This window comes from Crocodylus siamensis, chromosome 3, assembly GCF_052110815.1.
Source record: "Crocodylus siamensis isolate JL-2025a chromosome 3, ASM5211081v1, whole genome shotgun sequence".
In the NCBI taxonomy this organism is placed as follows: Eukaryota; Metazoa; Chordata; order Crocodylia; family Crocodylidae; genus Crocodylus; species Crocodylus siamensis.
In genome coordinates, this window is record NC_143397.1 from 220524094 (window position 1) to 220547773 (window position 23680).

The 23680-nt window shown below is 45.9% G+C and overlaps 1 protein-coding gene, 1 long non-coding RNA gene and 1 other non-coding gene across 3 annotated transcripts; all 3 read right to left on the bottom strand.

Annotated features, from left to right (window-relative positions):
* RPL30 (ribosomal protein L30) lies at positions 1–4236 on the bottom strand. Its single transcript, XM_090040402.1, has 5 exons — positions 4132–4236; positions 3991–4041; positions 2980–3125; positions 1624–1754; positions 1–109 (listed from the first exon to the last, which is right to left on the bottom strand). Exons 2-5 carry the CDS (start codon positions 4009–4011, stop codon positions 60–62), a joined length of 348 nt encoding a protein of 115 aa, XP_089896528.1. The 5' UTR covers positions 4012–4041; positions 4132–4236; the 3' UTR covers positions 1–59.
* Positions 468–598, bottom strand: LOC149869487 (small nucleolar RNA SNORA72). Its single transcript, XR_016441541.1, has one exon. It is a non-coding gene; the product is annotated as a small nucleolar RNA SNORA72 (small nucleolar RNA).
* Positions 4237–18930: 14694 nt separating the features above from the next.
* On the bottom strand, positions 18931–23590 carry LOC149869488 (uncharacterized). Its single transcript, XR_016441482.1, has 2 exons — positions 23459–23590; positions 18931–22371 (listed from the first exon to the last, which is right to left on the bottom strand). It is a non-coding gene; the product is annotated as an uncharacterized LOC149869488 (long non-coding RNA).
* Between the last annotated feature and the right edge of the window lie 90 nt (positions 23591–23680).

Genomic DNA, 23680 nt, shown 5'->3' on the forward strand with positions numbered 1-23680 from the left:
TTTTTTAAAACAAGTTTGTAACCAGTTTTATTATAGAAAGACAGATAGCATTACATCATTTACTTCTCACTGGTCTGCTCTGGCATGCTTCTAATGATATCAGAATCACCTGTAAAACAAAAGGACCATATTCAGATAGGACTACCACAAGACCCATTTTCCAATGACAATTATATAAGTTACTTCAACACTGGCTTCCAGACTTATGTTTGTAACTGCACAGAAGCCAATACTTTATTTTTCTAAATCTGCTATAAGTTCTGAAAAAAGCTCTCTTATCAAAACGTAGTTCATTTATTCCAGTTCCTATAAAATAGTATGATTTCAAGTTCTACTGAAGTATAGTATTTACAAGGAAAGCAATCAAGACAAGTGTTAAATGTCAAAAGATATTTATGAACAATGTAGTATTTTGTTCAACATACTGTTCCCTCCCCCACAAAAAAAGAGAAAGAAAGCAATTATATACATGTCACTAGCATCACCAAAACCAGAACTAGAAGCAAAAACTAGTCCTGGGCCAAACTGCAGTTTTAATATAGCGAATGTCTAGCCTGCCGAGATCACTGAACTATCAGGACAGCGAGAATATTCGCAGCAACTTTAACAGCAACTCTGTTGTACATTTTTTTTAAACAGGTGCAACAGCTATAATATAGATTTAAAGTATCAACACTTAACATGACCCTATATGATATGTCAAAGTTGAAGCATTCTTTAAAAAAAACAACAAACAAACCAAAACACACCTGCTTGATCCACAGCATTTTAAAAATACATTTTTTTTGCAAGTAAAAATTTAGATTGATGAAGAGAATTTGGTAAAGAGAAATAAAACACAGTAAAACCAATCAAGAGACTGACCAAAAAAGTACCAGAACAGGACTCCTTAATAATTAACCATACTTTGGGGAAAACCAGGCACAATAAAATTGTCTTGAGGTGACCCATCTGGAGTTTTTGGTTCCAAAGAGAATACTGCCAGTCACTTCTTCTTGAATTTTATTTGCTAATAACTTAAAAATAAGATAAGTTTAGCAAAAAAAGCCAAATTTACAATCTTATTTTCAAATTAATGTCCGTATTTGTTCATTGCACATGTCTACATGTTGTCCTACAGCAATACAGTAACATGCTATGGTGACAGCGATCACGCGGTCCACACACGATCACCAGCTACGCTGCCATAGTGGCACCCTCCTCCAGTATAGTGTGCTACCACGGTGATATAGCAGCGAAATCTAATTGTTCACCCCACACACAGCACAGCAAGAGGAAGTACTAAAGCACAGTAACATGTAGACATGCCCTCTATGTTTAAAATGCATATGTCCACAAATTAACTATTTATGCCACTTTTAGAAAAAGTGATTTTGAAAGCAAATCTAGTCTTAGTTCTGGTATAAGCTGCAGAGGTCAAACAAGCTTGGTACAGAAAGGACGCTGTATAAGTGAGAGGATTTTAAGAATCCATCAAAAAGATCATGCTCAGATAACTGGTTCCTAGTTTTAGATAGAGTAACAAGCAACTAAGCATATGCTGGGGACACAAGCAGAACACAGGCAGAAATTAAAATGCAGACCTAGGGGTAGCTTTATTACAGCACACCAATATACACATACCTGGGTCAATGATAGCCAACGTGCACACTCTGTAGTACTTCCCGCAGGCTGTACCCAATTCAATGTTGTTGCCGCTATAGTGGTGCACGCCGGTCTTTGCCAACATAGCATAGTACTCAATCTCTGATTTTCTGAAAGTCAAAAGTTAGGCATTAGAAAATGAGGATTCATCTGGAGTGAGGGAGGACATGAAGTAGGTCACCAGTTTTAACCTGAAGGCAGCTGAAGTTAGAGACATTCACAAGCAGTAATTTTCAAGTAAGTCTAGAAGCTATAAAGTATCCTTTTTCACTGGGGGAGGGGGGCAGGGAGAAAGTGTTACCCCTTTCCTCCTAATGGACAGCCCCTCATAGATTCTATGAGTCATTTTAGTCACAGGAGTCATTTTTCAGGAATTAAGCCTAACAGTGCTGGTGTGGGTACTCAAATGCTTCATCCAGGACAAGCCACCCAGATGCAAATATAGCAAAGAGCAGAACCAGAATGTCTGACAGCCAGATCAGTGGAACCTGCAGCTGACCAGGACTGGGGAGCTAAATAGCCAGATGCTGAGCACGACTAATCCAGCTGCTCATGACAAAGGCACTAAAATGTCTTGCAGCCAGTTCTTCTGCACTGTATGTATCTCTATATTCCCCTCCATCCCAATTCCATCAGCCACAAATACTGCTGACTACTACTTCTCCCCCAGCCACGACAGTAGAGATTAGAAGGCAGGTTCTAGGAGAGACATTAACCTACCTCCCTGTTCCACAACCTATGAACCTTACAAGGCCTGGATCCCTTTCCTTTTGAGGAAATGGATGCAGAATTCTTGACAGAGTTGCTGCATAGGTAAGCCAGCACACGCAGCTGGAAACTTCAACCAGATAATAAGGAAAAGGAGTAGTAACTATGTAACACCTTATCCCAGAAGCGTGACTACTGCTTGGAAATCTTCACCGTTCAGCTGCGCTTGGGAAAAAACAGAACAGCATAAAGAAGTTTAACACTGCAAATATTTCAAACCCACGACACTATTAGAGCATTGCAAAAGAGATTTAAATTAAATACGAAAAGCTACGGAATATTGTTCTTTGACTAAATGTGTATAAACTATTTTGCTGTTTGAGTCACACCACAGACTTCTTGGGCAGCATTTTCAAAACTGAGTTACAAATCCAGCCCTGCAGTCTTAAGCAACCTGTCAGCTTCCAGAACACTATAAATACTTGTTCCACAGAACTCAGCTAGTTTTATACATTGTACTAAATGCCTGTAGAATAAATACTATAAAGCCAATATGAACAAGCATCTTTTTAGAGCTACACAGTCAGTTTTTATTCATTCACCTTTCTAAAATAAGTGCATACCTACCTCAAAGCAGGACAGTTGTTGGCGAGGATAACTAACTTGGCTTTGCCTTGCCGAATCATTTTCAGAGTCTGCTTGTACCCCAGAACATATTTACCGCTTTTCATAACCAGTTGAAGCCTTGAGTTTATAGACTCTAGAGACTTTTTCTGCAAGAGTTCACAAATGGAAGCTATGAAGCAATACAAATTTTGCTCCTCCCAAAACTGGAAAATGCAAACTTTAATCTTAAAAACAAAAACACTTGCTTACATAAAATTTACAATTACATTTGAGTAACCCCATAAATTTAGAAGCAACCCCTTGTTTAAGGTACAAACTATAAGAAAACAGTCTGCAGACTTTAAAAATCTCCTTTTCTCTAACACCCTGCACTTTTTAAGCAGCCTATTGCATTCAACAAGCACTTTAATAAATTAAAGCTGCTGGATCCTTTAAGTGTCTGGTTGGCATTAGAGAGATCTCACAGCCGAGATGATCCAGGAATGATGCAAGGCAATACCTGGCCAAGCACATACGATACCACTCTTCAGGCCTCTGCTACACATTACATGTGTCATGCAGCTGACCGGTGAACGAGTTCAGCCCGGCCACACGTGCACAACAATTATCAGGCAATACAGATGTCCACCCAGCTAGAGAAGAGCCAACAGCCACAAAAGCAGTGCTCGGAAATGTGCAACAACCCTGCACTTCGTTTCTATGCAGTGTTAACCTCGAGGAGTAGCAGGGCTCACCTGTGACAGCACCCGCGCAAGCCCGGCGCAGGAAGGGAGAACAGGGCCGGCGCGACGCGGTTACTCTGGCCAACGCAGCGGTGGTGAAGCCACCCAGCCTCGAGCCCCGGCCCGTGCATCACCCAGAGGGCACCGAGACCCCGCGCAGCCACTGCCTCGGGGCGGGAGCCGCGGCCACAGCCGGGCCAGCCGACCGACCTTCTGTCCCGCCCCCCCGCAACCCCTCGGCGGCCGCGGCGCCACGTGAGCCCCGACTAGGCCGCCCCGCGCCACTCACCGTCTTTTTAGCAGCCACCATGTTGCCGCCTCGCGTCGGGTCCGGCGGGAGCTGAAACACAGGAGGGGTTAGCGCCCGGGTCGCGGTCCCGCCGCCCGCTCCGCCCCGACCCGGCCCGGCTCAGCCAGCGGAGCCACTCACCGGGAGGCGCCTCCAAGATGGCCGGGCAGCAAGAAAGGAAGGAACTCCCGCAACGCCCGGCGAGTCCCCGCGCGGCCCCGGCCAACTCTCGCGAGAACGGTTCGCCCCGCCTCCCCCTTTCGGGAGGAAAGGAGCGCGCGCTGGGGCGAGGGCCACTAGAGACAGAGGGCGGGGCCAGAAGACCGGAAGCGGCCGTCGGTCCCCGTGCGCAGCGATTGAGCCGTTAGCCCTAGGGGGCGGGTCCAGAGGCGGGCTGCAGCAGAGGGCGGGGGCGGTACCTTGGGATTGATTGGTTGGTTGATTCCCTTCCGAGGGTACGTTAGAGCTTCCGGGGGGAGGGTAGTAGAGTCTGTGAAGCAGTGCTGGGGTATTTGCTTCTGGGTCATCTCGTTTAGTAGTGATGTCACGGCGGCGTGTGGTTTACCTGCATCGCGCGCTTCACCCGCGCTTTGTGTCATGTGCGTCACGCGTGGCGGGGCCGAGCAGAAGCCTCCCGCTGGGTTAGTCTGTCTCACCGGTGACAGCTCGCGTCGCAGCGGCGGTTTTTGAGGGGCTCCAAACGAGCGAGGTTGTGAGGGCACACTTGCCCAACCCCCTCCACTTCAAGCCTCCAGTAGGTTTTGGGCATGGGCAATATCCCCCCAACGGCCAGTCAGTGACCAGCCGATAGTGCCAGTCAGGAAGTGCGAGTGGTGCTCCTAGAAGTGGCCGCAGCACTCCCAGAAGTACCAGCAGTGCTTCATTCAGTGCCCCCACACCCTGGCCAGCACTCCTGGGAGGGCACTGGCACTCCCGTCTGCCCCTCCTGCCTGTTGCCTAAGTGGGGAACACTGCTGGTTAGGCGGTACACCAGCGCTCTCAGGGTGTACATGCACCTCCGTGCATCCTATACATGTCGCCACTGGTTTTGCTCAGTTTTGAAGGCCTATTTTTGCTACTAGAGAATACAGGCAAGGTTCATATAACTAAGACAAGTTCATGGCCTATGAAAAGGAGTTGTGCATACTCAGGTGCAAAACTGCCACAAGAATATAGGCATCTGTTCAAATATTGCAAAGGACGTACCAAAGATGGGTTACAAGCAGCAGTGCAGGGTGATGAGACAGGAATGCAGCCTTCCTATCAAAAGGAAGGCTGCTCTCTCCATTTGTGTTATTACATGAGTAGGGATATCACAATGGATGGTGACCTCAGCCTGGAATATCTATGGACACCTCAGAACGTGGGGAGGAAGAATCTGCAACCTATGAAGTGCAGTCCACAGTCAATTTAGTGCTGGGAGGAAATCACAGGGTACAGTCCCCTTAGACTTAGGAGCTCTTTGCAAGCCAACTAAATGTGAACCAGATGAACCAAGTGACAGAATCCACTGAGGAAGGAAATGGGAGCACAAATAAGGGTATCGTTGCACATATTTTTTAACTTTATCAGGCATGCACATTTTTCTAACAAGTATTTCTAATGGAGCTATGCTTATGTGCTGAAAAATTTCCTCTGGAAGATTTTAACCCCTGAGGGCTGGAACCTGATTGGATGTCTCCCTAGTTCACAAAAGTGGGAGGATGGCCATCTTTGCTGCATTGTTTCACTGTGCCATGCGCTGCCTTTTGTGTCTATGGAGAAGCCTATCCTTAGGGTCTGGGATCCACAAAAGGGAGGAACCAAAGACTGGGTTGGGCTGTCTTTAGTGTGGGTCAGGTCAGCTAAAAGTAGCAGAGGTTAGAGAAGGCCCTGCAGAGCTTCTCTAAATAATATCAATGCAGCACCATGCTTCTTAGGACTCAGTAGGCATGTCTACACATGCACATTACTGCGCAGTAACTAAAATTACTGCACAGTCTGGGCACGTGTCTACACATCAAGGCCCATACTGTGCAGTAAATATGACGACTTAAACCAGCTTGCAGAAATCTGATAACTGCATCATGCAGGTATCAAATTTACATCTGATTAGTTACTGTGCAGTAACACACATGTAGACAGACACCTTACTGCACAGTAACACTATGTGTGCACTGACTTGGGAATGACTTTAGTCCCAAGTCAGTGCACACATAGCATTAATATGCTTTAATGCTTACACATGTAGATGCCAGCCTATTCCCACTTACTGTGCAGTAATTTACTGTGCAGTAAATTTAAGCCAGCATAAATGCACTTGTAGATGCATCCAGTGATGTCCAAAGGCAAAGAGGAATTGACAGACTAGCATTGCTACCTCAGAACAGTATCTAGTACTTTGGTTCCTGCAGAGGGAGCTGTTTTCAAGAGTATTGAGATCACTGAGTACTAACAGAAGCAGAGAAGGAAATGTTGCAACAGAAAAAAAAATGGAATTCGATTTGCATCCAAATTGAGATAGCAGTGATCCGAGAGATCTTCCTGCTTCCTCAGTTAAAATGCTTTGTGGCACTGCAGACTCATCTGCGCCATTCCCCACGCTGCAGGCATTCCTCACGCTGCTGCCTTGCAGTGTGGGGGGTGAGGAGGGTTTAACCCTGGGAGATCCTGGGGTTAAAAAAACCCACACCAAGCAAAAGTGGGGTGGGGCACACATGGCGGCAACAGGCACTACCCAAAATGAGCCTGGTTGACCAGAGCCATGCTCTGGCTGCAGGAGTGCCGTGGCTGTAGTTCCCCAAGGTCCTCAGGATGCCAGGTAAGGCTTCTGGGACCAGTACAGTTGCTAGCCCCAGCCTCCTCTACCCCACCCAGGGTAACCTGCCACACAACAGGGGGCATGTGGCATGGGTGTTCCCTAGGGACAAGTAGTAGTAGCTCAGGTGTGCCACTCCTACTTGTCCCTGGGGAAGCAAACATCTGTGCTTGTGTGGACTCAGCGTAGTGGAGCAATGGCTTGACCTTGAAATCATGCTAGAGAACTTCTTCATCCCTGTGTGTGCAGGAGTGTGAAGTGAGTGCTGTATACAATCTGTGAAACAATGGGACACATTCAGATGGATCTTAGTGCAGTATCATTAGTATGTATAGACTGCCATTTTCTCATCCATTTGGACATTCAGGTGTCTGACATTTTATCCTCACCAAGCATCATTTCTTAGTGTTACAGAATGGATAGATTCAGCCTGTGTTTTTACCATTGGTAGCGACAGAAAAACATAGGTCTGACCACTTAATAGTGGGCATTTTACAGTTTTATTGTCCACATCTAAAATAAACACTTGTATCATGTATTCTATATGCTTACATGATTCCCACTGAAAACTTAGTATCAAGTCAATCCAAAGTTTTCTTTGAAAATGGTGCAGCTATGAATGGGCAAGAGAGCTATTTTTAATTGAAACAGCCACTAGGGATTGAAATAGGGGATCAGATAATGAGTAGAAAGAGAGAGAGAACCAGTCTGTGGAGACAATATGGGGTAATATCATCCATCACAGGCTTTTACTGAACAGAATTGTCATTTTACTGAGAAATAGCCTGAGAAGCTTACTACATAGCAATTGGCTAAGCAGCTAGATGCAGTGTAGTAATTTCTCTATGCCCAGGTTCTCATTTGCAAAATAGGACGATGCATCTTTTTCCCCATCTCTATGTGTTCTCTATTCAGACCATTCTCTATTAGGGCTGTGTTTCTTAATATACGTGCACAGAGGTGGATCCAGAGGGGACGCAATGGTGCAGCTGCATCCCCCACTTTGGATTTGGATTTTTAAAGTCCCTAAAGCAGATTAAATCCTCCCTCCCTCCCTTTTCCTGGTCAAAGAGACACTTTCTCCTCTCCCCTTTCCCCTCCTTCACTTCTACCTGACTTATCTCACTGTCCCAGAGGAGGGAAGCTATTCCTGCCCATAACCTTGAATCCTGGCCATTCCAAACTACATTGGAGATTAAAGGAATGATGATAATGATGATGTGGTGTTACAGATTATTCACTCTAACAAGGATCCACTTTATATTGTTCCAAAACAATCAAGATATATATTCCTACAACACTTAAGTGAAGCCTACACAGTAAAAGATATAGTGATTGCATGCATACATGTAGCTGAACAATTTTGAGCTGCAATCAGCTGTCACTGCGTTTGCAACTATTCTTGCAACCTTCTACCACAAAGGCAGTGCCTGGGGACGCTGCTCTGGATGCCTTCCCCTACCTTCCCCCTTCAGTTACATAACTCTTTTATGTGCTGTTACAATATAGATTGGGGTAGGCAATATTTTTGGCTGGAGTGCCAAAAAAACCACAATGTCGATCTTGTAAGGTGCTGGAGTGTCAGCTTGCCAGAAAAACAAAACTGGGGTGGGGGGTAACATGGCTGCATGCACTGGATCTTAATATAGTTAATAATAATAATAAACGTTGCTGTTTTTTAGAGTAAATACTATGTTTTCTAAAAATTCTAAACCTGGTAAGAATAAATAAAAGTTTGTTGTTGTGTGGTTGGGGTTTTTTTGTTAAGCATGTTGTGAGCCTGCCCTGCTCCACCTGGAATGCAGTTCTCCTTAGCCTTCCCCCACACCACTGGGAAGAGGCAGGCGCCACCCCCTAAGCTGGCCCAGGCTTTGGGCAGCTGCTGTCAGCCATGGAGCTTGTGCTGCTTGCAGCAGGGCTTGTAGCCTTCCAGCTGCCTGCTGGGAGCAGCCAGCCAAGAGCCTGGGCAGGCAATAGCATGTTGAGCAAAATGGCCTTGAGTGCCATGATTTGGCATGAGTGCCAGGGCTTGCCAGTCCCTGATATAGATAATGTTTGGCCAACTAAAACAGAAAATAAGAAAAATGAAAAAAACTCCTAGTGAAAAAAGGAAAACATATCTTTGAACACTGTACAATTGTTATTGTTGAAAAGGTTTTATTTTGTAAAGTTCTGTGTAATTTGGAGTCTCATAAAACTTGGATTAATGATATTGACTGTGCATCAGACAGAAATGAATGATCACATAGGCAGACTGTGTGACCTGTGTGGCCTACATATACCTTGGCTTCAGGCGCACAGGAGTAAATGGGGTTTTCTGCTTGCTTACTTTCTTCCCAGATCAGCTAGTCCAATGGTGCTCAACCTTCTGGCCTTGTGGGCTGGAATGACTGGCATGGAGCCAGTCTGTGGTCTGGTTCCCATGGGTGGGCTCAGTCTGTAGGCCACATACAGCATGTAGTTGGTGCACAGGCTCAATCTCTAGGTGCAATTCAGCCTGCAAGCTGGAGGCTGAGCACTACTGAATTAGTCTTACCTCCTCTTTCTACTCCCTTGGCAGAGTAGCTGAGCCCCTGAGAACAAGAGGACAGCCAGGGAGTCAGTCTTTTGTGATGTGGTTCAGAGGTATGTTTTGGTCTCCTAGAGTTACCCTTAAGTCAGGGTGTCAGATCCAGGGCATCAAATCCAGGGCAGATCCAGTCCACAGAACTGTATCATCTTCAGTGCTCATGGATCGTAAAGTGACCCACAGGCAGCATGTGGGGCGTACCCAATGACCCCGTGCACTGCATGCTGTGCCCACTGTACCTTATGTCACAGAGTGGCAGACCAGCTAGCAAAGGAGGCCCTGCAGTGATAGCAGCTCCAGACTGTGCTGCAGGTGGTGGCTGTTCCACCATTCTGGGACATAAGCACACTTGGCACTTGTTCTGTATCTGGAATGAGGGGCTGGTCTGTAGTTCTGGCCTGGCCTGCAGACTGTACATCTCCCTTCCTCTCCCCACCCCACTTCATCCAGCCTCCTGCCTTAGGTAATATGGCTTAGGTACCACCACCTCCAACTCAGTGCAGTCTGGCACCACAATCTAGCCCTTAACTAGATAGATGGTAGGCATGAGGGTTCAGAAATGCAGGCTGTTTTGTTTTATTTGTGCTAAAATCTAGCCCCAGATATTCATTTTATCTACAGAACCAGCCTCATTTTTAGATTTCTGTAAACATTGTCAGGATTCTTTTGATAAAGGAAAATATGGAAAAACATTATCTTTATTCTTCTTGTATATTTTTTCACCAAAATCATTAGGCAGTTATATAAGAACTCTATATGGGCACCTGCATTCATTATTTTCTCTTTTGCACTTGTTACAGCTATTAAAAGTGACAGGCTGTGCTCTCTGATAATGATCACATTTAGCACAAATGCAAACATGTTCATCCAATTTTCATAGGGTTGTGCACTAAAATATCCCTTTATTGTCAGGCAAACAAATATATCTCATTGTTTCAGACCACTGGGAATTTAGAATCCTAATAATAAGCATTTGTTGATTCAGCATTGACATTTCCCATCAGCCATCCATCCAGTGATTATACCATTAAATAAAAATAAAAAGAAGTTGCAAGGGGAGGAATGAAAGCCAGGATACAAAGATGATCTTGAAGCTGAATATCTGTTTGTGGATATTTGCACACCTAACACAGCTGAACTTAAATTGGTAAGGAACATAACATGAGGTAGCTCTTGTACTACTTTATGTTCATAAGTTTGTTGTTTCCCAGCCCATTATTTTCAGCTTGGCAAAGGAGGCCTTTTTTAGTGAGAGCTATATATATACTAAGTTCAAATGATTAAAGACATTTTTCCAGGTTCAAAGAAAGTCTTCACTTCCTAAGGCCACATTCTGTCAAGAAATATATAGGTGTAGGTTCCTAAAAATTGTCATCAGTCTGGCAGAAAGGTCCTTCAGGTTCTTCCTTCCCTGGAAATAGTGCACTGTGTTCTAGTCATGCACTGCTGGTTCAAGGGTTTTGCTAGGCTAACTAAAACATGTTGCATCTGCCAATCTTTAGCTAGTGTAGGTCAGCATCTTTCAATTGATTCTGGGGGAGCTACAGTGATTCACACCAGGTGAGGCTATGGCCTGAATTTCCTCTCAAAATAAACATAGTTAAAACATTTTGCAGTCTTATTATTGCTCTATACAGTCCTGTTCATTCTTGTATAGAAAAGCCTAAATATCTGGTAAAAGGGTTTGTAGCTGGACTAAAAGATCCTTTTATTTTTGTAAACTTGTTTAAAAGACTTATTTGATGAGTCCTGGGAGTTCAGGGCAACACTTGAGTAGGGGATCAAAATGTGGTAATTTTAGGTTCATCGCCTAGAAAAGTTCAAAATTACAATCAGCTGCTAACTTCCTGAAAGAGTGAATCAAGCTGGGTTCTGCAGCACAGGCCTAATTAGCTTAAAAGATGCTGATGCTTTATGAAAACTAAAATTGCTTGTGGAGTGGCAGTTCTGCTTATATATTTTGATTGTTTAGTGACCAGCTTTCAGGGAATGAAACAAGGGACACAGTCTTGAATCTCCACAGACAACTATTTACAGCTGATGGTGGTTAACCAGTTTGAGGGACTGAGACACCTGCACAATTTGTGAATGGCCAGGAGCAATCTAGAACTTTTTTTTTTTTTTCAAATTCACAATGAAAATCCCATTCCAGGAGGTAGTCCTCAGGAATGCAGGGACACAGCTCCAAAATTCTGGACAGTGAGAATCTGGGATGGGTTGTTTGCTTAAAACTGTTTATTCACAGTTACAAATGGACACACAATCTTCATTTCTTACTAGTCTATTGATGCTTGATGGTTATTGCCCAAAGTTTTAATCCTCTGTTTGTACACTACTGCAGTCACACACAGAGGATTAGAACTTAAAGTAAGGAAGCATCAGCAGGAGTCAATAAGTCCTTTGGCCTCTGTTCTGTAAGCTGATCCACAGGGAGCTGCTGCCTCATGGGCTACCATGGTCCAAGAGTTAGGAAATAAACCTGTTTCCATGTAAGTGTCTCTTGGAATATTTAAAATAATAAACCCAGAATGGCAGAGGCATAAGTGATAAGATTTGTGCTCTGCATGCAAATCCCAATAGCGCCATGGGAGATGCTGCTGCAGAGGGAGGTGTTGGCACTGCCAGCATCCATGTGGGATTAACACTCTTTGCCACCCAACACTGCCAAATTCTGTTGCCACTGGAAGTTGACAACACAGGGTTCAGCACCTACCTGCCCCTCTTGAGTGTTGCCCCAACACCTACAACCTGCTCCCTCCAAGTGCCATTTCAACTCCCACCCCCTTCCTGTATGCTGCTGTGACCCCCTGGTCCCTCCCTGTGTGCCACTACAAGCACCAATCTGCCCCTTATCCCTCCATCAGTGATGCTCTGACTCTCATTCCCTCCCCAAGTGCTACTCCAATCCCCATCCACTCCCAAAGTGATGTTCTGACCCCCCATCCCATTCCCAAGTACCACTGACTCCTGCACCTTCCTAAGCATTACCGGCACTCCCTTTAACTCAGAGCCTGGGGCTTGTACACTGGTCACACATTGCTAGTTACACTACTGTAACTGTAGGATGGCACGTTGCTAACTGCCTGGATTTCTGAGGTAGTTTCCACAAAGTAGTAAGTGCTGTTTATCAGTTACTCCTGGAAAAATACATGTTCACACAAAACCTGAAAGCAGTTCAACACCTAACAACCCTCCCTCTCCCCCTTCACCTCTGTTCTAGCATTTCACCCAGTATTCTTTTCTGTCCTGTCCTCCACGTTCCTTGGTTTTTATAATTGGCAGGTGCATTTATTTATTTCTCTTTTTGAGTTGCATGAATCAGGCCACCTGTGTTGGAATCCACAGCCAAAGGCTGTGGAAATGGCACTATCTCTTCATTTGTGACAATATGAATGTCTGTTCTCAACCTCCTTACTTCTCTGGTTTCATTTCTTTCCTAGAATCATAGAAGTAGGGTCAGAAGGGACTTTGTAGATCTTCAAGTCTGACCCCCTGCCTGGGCAGGAGAAAAAACTGGGCTCAAATGATCCCAGCCAGGTAGGCATCAAGCCTCTTAAAGACCCCCAGGGTAGGAGCCAGCACCACTTCCCTTGGAAGTTGGTTCCAGCTCCTAGCCGCCCTAATTCTGAAGTAGGTCTTACAGATGTCTAATCTAAACCTACTCTCCAACAACTTGTGGCCGTTATTCCTTGTTTGGCACTAGGGGAAACAAGTTCTCTCCCAAACCCTTCTGGTCTCCCCTAGTGAGTTTATAGATGGTCACCAGGTCCCCCTCAACCTTCTTTTGTGAAGGCTGAACAGGTTCAGGTCCCGCAGTCTCTCATTGTAGGGTCTGCCCTGTTGTCCCCGGATCATGCGGGTGGCCCTCCTTTGGACCCTCTCAATGTTGTCCACATCCCTCCTGAAGTGGGGCGCACAGAACTGGACACAGTACTCCAGCTGTGGCCTGACCAGTGTCGCGTAGAGGGGGAGGATCACCTCCTTGGCCCTGCTAGAGATGCACCTTTGGAAGCACAACAAGGTCCGGTTAGCCCTGCCAACCATGACCTCATATTGTCAGCCCATGTTCATCTTGGAGTCAATAATGACTCCAAGATCCCTTTCTGCCTCCGTGCTCTCAAGAAGGGAGTTTCCCATCTTACAAATGTGCTGCTGGTTACTACTGCCCAAGTGCAGCACGCTGCACTTGTCAGTGTTGAAGCGTATCCTGTTTTTGTTAGCCCACCCCTGTAACCTATCCAGGTCTTGCTGCAGTCTTTCCCTCCCTACTAGCGTGCTCACCTCACCCCAACTGTTGGTATCATCAGTGAATTTAAACAGGGTGCTTTTCACCCCGTCGTCCAAATCACTGATAAAGAAATTGAACAGCATGGGCCCAAGGACCGAGCCCTGGGGGACTCTGCTGTCCATGTCTCCCCAGGTCGAATATGACCTGTCCACCACCACCCTCTGAGTGCGACCCTTCAGCCAATCTGCAATCCATCTGACTGTGTAGGCATCAATGCTGCAGTTGCCTAGTTTTTTGATGAGGGTGGGGTGGGAGACGGTGTCAAAGGCCTTGTTGAAGTCCAGAAAGACTACATCCATGGCAACACCTGCATCCAGTGCTTTTGTGACCTAATCATAAAAGGCAATCGGGTTGGTCTGACATGACCTGCCCCTAATGAAACTGTGCTGGTTGCCCTTGAGCATCATCCCTGAGGCCAGACCATCGCAGATGTTCTTGATGATCTTCTGAAAGAGTTTCCCTAAGATTGAGGTAAGACTGATGCCCGGGTCCTCCCTCCTCCCTTTTTTAAAGATGGGGACCACATTGGCTATCTTCAAATCATCTGGCATCTGGCCCGAGCACCACGAGTGCTCGTAAAGCTGTGCCAAGGGCCCTGCAATAACCCCTGCTAGCTCCCTCAACACCCTGGGGTGGAGAGCATCTGGACCCGCTAATTTGAACACATCCAGCCCCTCCAGAAGCTCTCTAACCCAGTCCCCCCCAACCTGAGGTCTGGAGGCGTTCCCCTCGAGTCTGTCTTGCATCACAGTGGGGAAGTCCCGGTCCCCAACCAAGAAAACGGAGGTGAAGAATTGGTTAAAGAGGTCTGCTTTCTCCTCTGGTGCAACCACCAGATTGCCCAGAGGATCTTGCAGGGGCCCCATATTTCCCAGTGCTTTCTTCATCCTCCCTATATATTTGAAAAAGGACTTTTTACTATCTTTGATTTTGGACGCAAGTCCTAGTTCTATGTCTGCCTTAGCTTTCCTGACAGCCCCCCTACAGGCCCGAGCAGAGGAGGTACACACACTCCTCTTTGGAGATACCACCCCCCTTCCACCGGGTGTATGCTGCCTTTTTGGCAATCAGGCATTTCCATACACCCTTGGTGAGCCGGGGGGCTTTGGATCACTCCTGCCCCCCTTGCTTTTTGTTGGGATGGTCACCCCTTGGGCCCTGAGTATCGTCTCCTTAAGGAACGACCACTCATCTTGGACACCGAATTCCCCTGCTTTCAAGAACCCCAGCGCCTCTCCCACTAATCTCCTCAACTCATTGAATTTGGCCCTCTTGAAGTCTAGGGCTACCGCCTTGCTGCAGGCCCTTGACACCCTGCGCTGGATGGTGAATTCCAGCAAGCGATGATCGCTATCACCCAGGTGGTCAAGGACCTGGAGGCCCCTTACCAGGTCGTTGCCTGTGGCCAGGACCAGGTCCACCAGGACATTTCCTCTGGTGGGACTGTGCACCTCCTGAATTAAGTGGAGGTCCTGTATCACAACCAGGAACCTCCTGGAACAGTCCGACCTGGCTGACTGTTCCTCCCAGCAGATGTCATGGGTGATTTAAATTACCCAGACAACTACATCCCTTGCCTTAAGGGCCTCTGCAAGCTGGCCCGAAAATTCCCGGTCCAGCTTCTCCCCTTGGTTGGGGGGTCTGTAGTAGATCCCTCTCCCCATGGCCACCTTGTATCTTGATCCAGAGCACTTCCGCTTGCCCCTCTAACCCCATTTTGCTGGCAGGGGATGTGTATTTCTCCTTGACATAAAGCACCACACCCCCGCCTTTCCTTCCTTCTCTATCCCGCCTGTAAAGCCTATAGCCCCTAATGCTAACTGCCCAGTCATGGGATGAATCCCACCATGTTTCTGTAAGCCCTATTATGTCTGGGTCTGAACTGGCTATTCTGAGGGCGAGTTCCTCCTGTTTATTCTCCGTACTATGAGCATTGGTATATAGGCATTTAAGGCCCTGCCTAGCTGCATGTGCTACCCCCCGATCTGGGAGACTGTTTGGACCCGTTTCTTACCTGGGCACCCCTTGCATTTGTTACCTGTCTTGCTCGGGTGGTATCTCCTCGTCTTCCTGCGGCCCCCTCCCCCTGCGATGCTAGTTTAAAGCTTGCCATATAAGACCAGCCAACCTGGAAGAGAAGACATGCTTGCCTTTAGGATAGAGGGGAAGCCCATCCCACCCCAGCAAGTCCCCCGCCTGAAAGCATGGGTCATTATCAAGGAACCCAAGGCCTGCCTGGCAGCACCAACTGCGTAAGTACCGGTTGACCTCGCCAATGCAGGCCTCATGTCACCGTCCTTGCGTACTCACTGGAAGAAGAAAGGAGAATACCACCTGCTCCCCTGTCTCCTTAAGCTTGTCCCCCAGAGCCTTGAAATCCTTCATAATGCAGTCAGGGTTGCCCCTGGCTGTGTCATTCGTCCCCACGTGAATGACAACCATGGGGTACTGGTCTGCAGGTCGGATGTAGACAAGGATCCTCTCCGTGATGTCTCTAACCCAAGCACCAGGCATGAAGCAGACTTAGCTTTAAACGAAAAAAAAATTATTTACTTAGCTTTAAATAAAAAATTTAGATGTGTCCTCCCCACCCACCCTGGAAAATAAACATTTAAATGCTCCTCTGCTTTCAGTACCCTCGATAAATCAGGCTAGACTTTGGCACCTAAAACAGGACTTACGTAGAAGCTAGGCATCTATATCTTGAATTGTGATCCTGGAAATTCCTGTTCAGCTGCTGGCACTCTCTAGGGTTGCCTAAATTCTATGGGTCCTCCTTGTTTGATTTTAGTATTCACTAAAAGGTGTCTATTTCTGCTTCTGATCATGAACAGAACTGCCCTGGTCTGAGCAGTTTGGCACCCTGCTCATGTATAAGCCCAGTTGAAATCCAAAACATAGGTGTTTCTCTGACTCTGTTCCCTGAATGGCCCATTTCAGTTGGCACTCTCAGAGCAGAGCTATCCCATACCAACAGAATCAGGCTACTCACAAAACATAATGGTGACCATCAGTTTCTTTTAAAGCACAACCACCAAAGAAGAAGGTAATGCTCATACTTTATAATACTAGCCTTGGGGTTAAAGTACATGCCCAGAAAGTGAAAACTTGGGGTTCTGTTCCCTCCTCAGCCTGAAGAAGAGTCAACCTCACATTTTCCACTTCCAGGATCTGGCATACCCATCACTGAAGTTCTTGTAGCACTTAATGGGAGGGGAGTGTTCTGGTTTCTGGCGTGTGTTGCCAAGACCATTTCTATGTTTTATCCAATGGCCCATTGAACGTAAACCAGAAATGCTCCCAGGATCCTCCTTCCAAGTGAGTATCTTTAGCACTACAAGACACCTGTTTGTGCTTGTTCCCTTTCTCTGCTCCAGTAAATCTAGAATTCTTTTCCGAAGTGTCAATAGGACTCTTGGACTTGACCCTACCTAGACTAACCTATAGCCTGATGGTTACAGCGTTTTCCTGAGAGATATGGGGACTGCGGAGGAAACTGAACCAGCCTCTCCCATTCCCTAGTTTGCATGTTATTTTGCCTTCCACGTACTTAAAAATGTCCCATGCTCATTTAGCTAGCACATTACACCTGATTATTGATATACCTGATACTGTATGGCAAAATGTTTCATGTCTGAAGGCAAATGATTCCAATAGATGCAAATGGTGGATGGACTTAATTTGACCTCAGTGACTTCAAATGCAAAAAGGAGTAGAATTTGATTACCTTAATTAACAAATGTGGAGCCAGAAGTAGTTAGAGATTAAAAGGTTCCAGCAACTTTCTCTGCTTTGCATGAGGGGTAGTCACAATATTGATTTTTGTGAATGTTCATCACACTTTGGATACTTTCATAGCAAGAAAGATTGTCATGACAACTTTAGAAGAGTTACAGCTCAAGTTAGATAGTTTTTCTCCATAATTAGATACATATCATTTTAAAATGCAAGATCATTAAACTGGAAAGCAAATTAACTTCTCTTGTTCTTTCTTTTCACTATTCTTTTCTACATTTAATTATACTGAGACAAAGAAACTAGACCAGGGGTTGGCAACCTACAGCCTGAAGGCAAGATCCAGCCTGTGGAACCTTTAGATATGATCCACAGATGTGGCCTTTGACAGCATTTTGCAGTGGGTGACTTGGGAGCTCTCTCATGCCTTCACAATAAGCACTCGCTATAGCTGGCTCTTAGCACTTGCATTCCTGCTGCTGACACCAGGGTGGTTTGTTCTAGCCCAAAGCTAGAAAACGTGTTGCCTAGTCCTGAATTAGACCATTATGTTTCCTATAGTGGCACAATGTTACTGTGTCCGGGCTCCCACCCTCCAGAGAATAGTTATATCTGCAGTATCTGTTGCTGGCTGCTGACGTACTCCAGTGGCACCACAATCTCAACCAAGCAGCAGCCCATTATGAGGTAAACTGTCTTGCCCTGGAAGCAGAGAAGAGGCAACAGAGGAAGGAAAAAGAGAGACATCCTGGCCTATTCTCTCCTGCAGAAAGACCTGCAACTTCTGCAGACAGGTCTGTGGCTCAAGGGTTTGTGAGCTAAGATCAAGTGTAGTTGCTGCACTGGTCTGTTGCCCAGACCGAAATGGATTTGAATGGTATTGTGTAATGAAGAGTGGACCTCTGTCCAATGCACTGCAGATAGGACACCCTATGAGGCTACGGGCAGACATTACACATTGTGAGACTATCCGTACCCAACGTGAATCTCTGCTCATGTGATGGGTGGATAGGAGCTCTCTAGGGCTTACATCTTTATGGTGTTACAGCTGATGTTTATGGGAGGGTTCTTTCTTTTCTAGCTTATCCATCCAATCTCACCTGCCAGGACTTGGTGTAAAAAAGAAAACGGAAGGAGGGAGGCTAGCCACCCAACTCAGCTGTTATCCTTATTATGCTCAGTAAGCTGTTACTGGCTTGGTACAGGCAAGCCACTCTTGTGACAAGTCTCAGAGGGCTCCAGGGCTCAGAGCATCTGGTTACACAAGTGCTTCTGCCTGCAATACCCTCACTCATGGTTTTGATATCTTCTTCTACCGCAGGGTCAGCATTGTGATGGTTGCTTGTGTGGAAGAAATCAAACTTCACATTGTGGTTGAATCAGAACTAACAGAGCCAGCTTTTCTTTATTTAGGGCTGTACTGTGATCACAGGGAGGATTTCATACAGCAAGGAGAATTACCCACTTGTCTGTTTCAAAGGAATCCTCCTTCTCTCTAAGTTTTCAAGCATTTTTATACTTAAGACAGATAAAGAGAAAAAAAACCCGACCTTGGAGAAACTAAAACAAGTTTACTTAATTGGACATCTGTGCACAGGGTAATAAGATGTGCAAGATTCCTCATCTCAAAACATGTCACTGAAATAAGCAGTATCAGCTCTTCAGGTCTTTGTCTGTTTTTCTAGTCAAGTAGGCCAGAAGCCCGACTAAATTTATTACCACATTCCCTGTTTTTTTTTCCTTTTTTCTAACAAGTTAGATATTTTTAGCCATTAGCCTTTCAACTTCTAGTTTTTCTTTCTCTTTACTTTCTGCTATTTCAACATACAAATTATATACTTCGTTTCTGGTTGATGGGCTATTCCTCATTTGCTTGGCAGCACAGTTTAAGCAACACTGTATTATCATAAACACTAGGCATACTTCAATAAAAACAACAAACAATATCAACAAACTATGAATGATGGTAGAACCTAAGGAACTGAAAACAGAGTTAAACCAAGAACTCAAATTCCAACTATCTGACTCGTGCAATTTAGCTGCTTCTTTTTGAATATGTTTACTTAAATCCTGGAGTTCTTCTGAATTATCGGGAATATAAGTACAACATTCTTTACCTATTAAAGCACAGACTCCTCTGCTGGCTAGTATATAAACTAACTCAAGTCGGTTTTGCAATGTCATTTGCCTTATTTCCTTCATTTCTGTATTTATTTTATCAAAACTATCAGCAGTAGCATTAGCAATCTTTTCCAGAGATGGTGCAACTTTCTTTATCTCGGACATAGCTAAGCCTGCACCATAGCTGGGGAACATTATACCCCCAAACCTTTGATTTTCTGTAATTTTGCGAACATTGCGAATTCTTCCTTTAGGTAAATGAGATTTAATAGTAAAGGCAGGATACTCTGTGGAGACATAGCACATTCCTCTCCAACTGGAGGGAAGATTTTTATGGGCCTTATCTCCACATGCAGAGCAGTGACCAGCTAGTGCAGTATATCCACCTGTATTACAGCGTGGGGACATCATCCATTGTGAATAATAGCCTGAAAATTGACCTGCAGGGGAGTAGTTAGATATCCAGGAACCATTAGAAAACCAAGCACCATTTATCTTAAATTCTACCTCACACTTACTGACTCCTACTCCAGCACGAGATCCATTACAGGTCCAACAGAACTTTCCAGGGGTGGCATAAGCTAATTGTACATAGTCAGACCGGTTGCAACTTACATTCTGCCAAGTTTTGTTTCCATGAAAATCTGAATAGTAAGGAGCTAACATCTGAGTTGCATTCAAGGGTACCAGTATTATGGGTATTCCTCTGGTAGAATAGATAGGGACATGACTACATATCCAACAACGAGAGACATTTAAATCTATCCCAATTTGATTAACTAAAGACAAGAACATATTTTCATTAAATGGTCTTCTTTGTTGGTCCAGAAGTGTAGTTTGGTTTACAGAGTTTCTTATAACTGATGAGTCAAGTTCATATAAGATGTCCCAAAAAGATATACTGAGAACTACCCAAATCATGACTAACCAACTCTACCTTGGGAACCAGGAACAAGGTAGAGGCCTTTTTCCTGTCCCAAAGAGCACAGTGGTGTCATTGGGGCACACCCTCTTTGCTCTGTAGTGGCAAATCCTCTTCACCAGTAGGCGCTTGGCTCACTACCAGTCTTGAGCTCTCCTGATGGCAGGCGCTAGGCTCACTACCAGTCTGTGGAGGCTGATTACAAGATTGATATGGAGGAGACTCTGGGTCTAACGGGACTGATGTTTTCTTACTGTGTGAAGCGTGGATCCGTGTCTGGAGTCCTTGACACTTTATTGCAGTGTTGGTGGTCAGGAGTACCTGGAATGGGCCTTTCCAGCAAGGTTCCAGTGATGACTTTTGTTGATGGACTTTTATATGGACCCAATCTCCAGGCAGGATAAAATGGCATGACTCATCTGGAGAGCTGCCTGTACCTGTGAATGAAAAGCCTTAACACACTTCATTGGTGCCTTGCAATAGTCCAGAATGGTATCATCAAGTGAATATATATCGCAAAAGTTGGAGGCAACAGATGGCGAGGCGGGGAGCCTCATGGGTCTTCCCATTAGAATTTCATGTGGGCTAAGCCCAGTCTTTCAGGTGGCAGTAGATCTCATACTCGTAAGGGCTATGGGAAGTACATCTGGCCATTTTAGGTGAGTCTCAGCACAAATTTTGGCCAGTTTATTTTTCAGAATGCCATTTTGGCGTTCCACTTGGCCCGAGGCCTGTGGATGGTATGGACAATGAAAGTTCTGTTGGATATGCAGGACTTTGCAGATTTCTTTCATTATCTGTCCAGTAAAATGAGTTCCTCTATCAGAGTTTAGGGATAAAGGAATACCAAACCTTGGAATAAAGTCTTTGAGCAACTTTTTGCTTATAGTGATAGTGTCAGCTTTTGCACATGGGTAGGCTTCTACCCATCCAGAAAACATACATACAATAACAAGAACATATTCATAAGAACAACATTTCTGCATTTGAATAAAATCTAATTGTAAATTTACAAATGGTCCCCAAGGTGGGGGGGATGTGCTGCCTTCTTTGTTTTTACAGGCTTTCCCACATTATGAGCTTGGCAAATAGGACAGGGGTGGCAGTACTTCTGAGCCACAGATAGAAAAGTTGGAGCAAACCAATAAAGCTTAACAGCTTCTATCATCCCCCCTTTGCTCACATGTGCCATGCCATGGTGTATATGAGCAAGATGAGGAAGAAGGACCATTGGGGCCACCAGGCAGCCGTCCAGGGAGCGCCACAAATGGTCAGGGTATAACAAACACCCAGCCAATCTCCATGTATGTTTCTCTGGTTCTGGAGCCTGATCTTGGAGGAGGGCAACATTGTGAAGACTTGCCAATGGAGAATGGTTAGTTGGAATAGACAAAAAAATATGACCTTGGAGAAACTAAAACAAGTTTACTTAATTAGACATCTGTGCACAGGGTAATAAGACACGCAGGATTCCTTATCTCAAAACATGTAACTGAAATAAGCAGTATCAGCTCTTCTGGTCTTTGTCCGTTTTTCTAGCCAAGTAGGCCAGAAGCCCGACTAAATTTATTATCACACTTGCTGCTGGGTCCCATCGGTCATCTCTCTCGATTCCTTACTTCAGGTAAGTGTGAAGATTTTCCTCCATGGAGTTCCCTCTGCGTCTGCTGGTCTGTCTCCACCTTACTTTCACTTTCATCTCCTCTTCTTCCGGTTGCTGTGGGGCACAGTTTTTGAGTATTCCCTGTCCCGTGCCCAGTGAGCTGGAACCTGCAGGAACTGATAAACTGGGGCATCCCTGCTCTCTGTGAGTCCTGCTCCCCAGCTCCGGTCATGGTCTTCGGTGAGAAGAACCTACCCCAGCACTTCTTATTCTCTTCTGCTGTGGCAGCGCAATCTTCGCTGCCACACACATAAACCAGTTTAAGTGATCAGAAACTGGTTTAAACCTATAACAGAACAGATGTTCAGTGCACATAAGCCAGTTTGAAAATGGCTGAAACTGGTTTGAGATAAACCTGGTTAAATGTAGTATCAGACTTAACTGACTTGGCTCAAACTGATTTATGCAATACCCGGTGCTGGTTTAAGATAAATCAGATCCCCCTCCCCCAGCATCCCAGCATGCTCTCTGAGCTGGGTGGGGCTCTTTGCTCCACAGCAGGGTTGGCCCCTCCCCCTGCTCCTGGCTACAGCAAGACTGCAGGGTGTTTTCTACCTTCCCCTCCAGGCTCCCCTGCTAAGCAGGAATTCCCCCCTCCCTTCTGCCTTTCTGAGGAGGTGTCTGTGTATTAGCTAGCAGACCCCATGCTGGCTGTGGTCCCCTCTGAATCAACAGGAAGCTGGTAATATCCCTCTGTTGTTTTCTTAATGGGGTGATAAACACTGTTATCAATTCCTTGCTGGGCTAATCAGAGCAATGTGCCAGGGCCTGGCCAGGCCCCTCTCAGCTCAGCATTGTAAGAAGGAAGGGAGGGCTGCTCTAGTGCCCTCCAGCTTCTAGCCTGAGCCACTGCAGGCATGTGCCTGTATTTCTGGTATGTTTGTCCAGTTACAAAACTGATTTAGCCAAACCAGGTTATACTAACCTGCAAAGCTTGAATCAGTTCAGGCTCAGGGTTTTTGAATGTCTGTCCCTAACCTGAGAGTCTTGTAGTTAGCTTCCCAGCAGCCAGCTTCCAGTGGAAGGATCTTGGCTACAAGCCTACTTTATGGAAATGGCAGACTCCTCACTAGCTTGCTCTTGTGGTGGCTGGCCAAGGGCAAGTGAGACTCGGGGGCATCTGAACTCCAAGCCGGAGGGCTTAGGCCTTCATGCATGAGGCCTGCCACTAGATTAGGGAGTATCTGAAGCCCCAGGCTGAGCAGTCTGGGGTGGAGCATACTTGCCAGTTGCAGCACATACAGTGTTTGAATGACTGAGTTTTGCTCAAATCAAGAGGATCCCAAATGGATGTGGCTAATTTGACCTGGAATAGGAAAAGAAATTCAAAAAAAAAGAATTGGTTTTGACTTTTAAGCCACCTCAAGACCCACCGTGAGCGGTGCCGGAGATCGTCCTGGGCTGGAGCGAGTTGTATTGCCGTGAAACCTGGAAGCTTCCCCGGGGGCTGAGCTGGGCTTTCCGTGGCCGCGGGCAGAGTCGTCGGCTCTTCCTCCCCCTTGTGCCTCCGCGCAGCGGCCCGCTCCCCCCGCACGGCCCCGCGCCCGCGCCCCTGGCGCAGGCTCTGCCCTTGCCCAGCCCCGGCGGGCGGGGAG

Coding starts and splice junctions, on each gene's coding strand:
- RPL30 (XM_090040402.1), bottom strand. CDS start 4,011: ATGGTGGCTGCTAAAAAGACG. Junction 1,755..2,979: donor AACAACTGTCCTGCTTTGAG/GTAGGTATGCAC, acceptor TTTGACTTTCAG/AAAATCAGAGATTGAGTACT. Junction 110..1,623: donor GTTGGCTATCATTGACCCAG/GTATGTGTATAT, acceptor TTTGTTTTACAG/GTGATTCTGATATCATTAGA.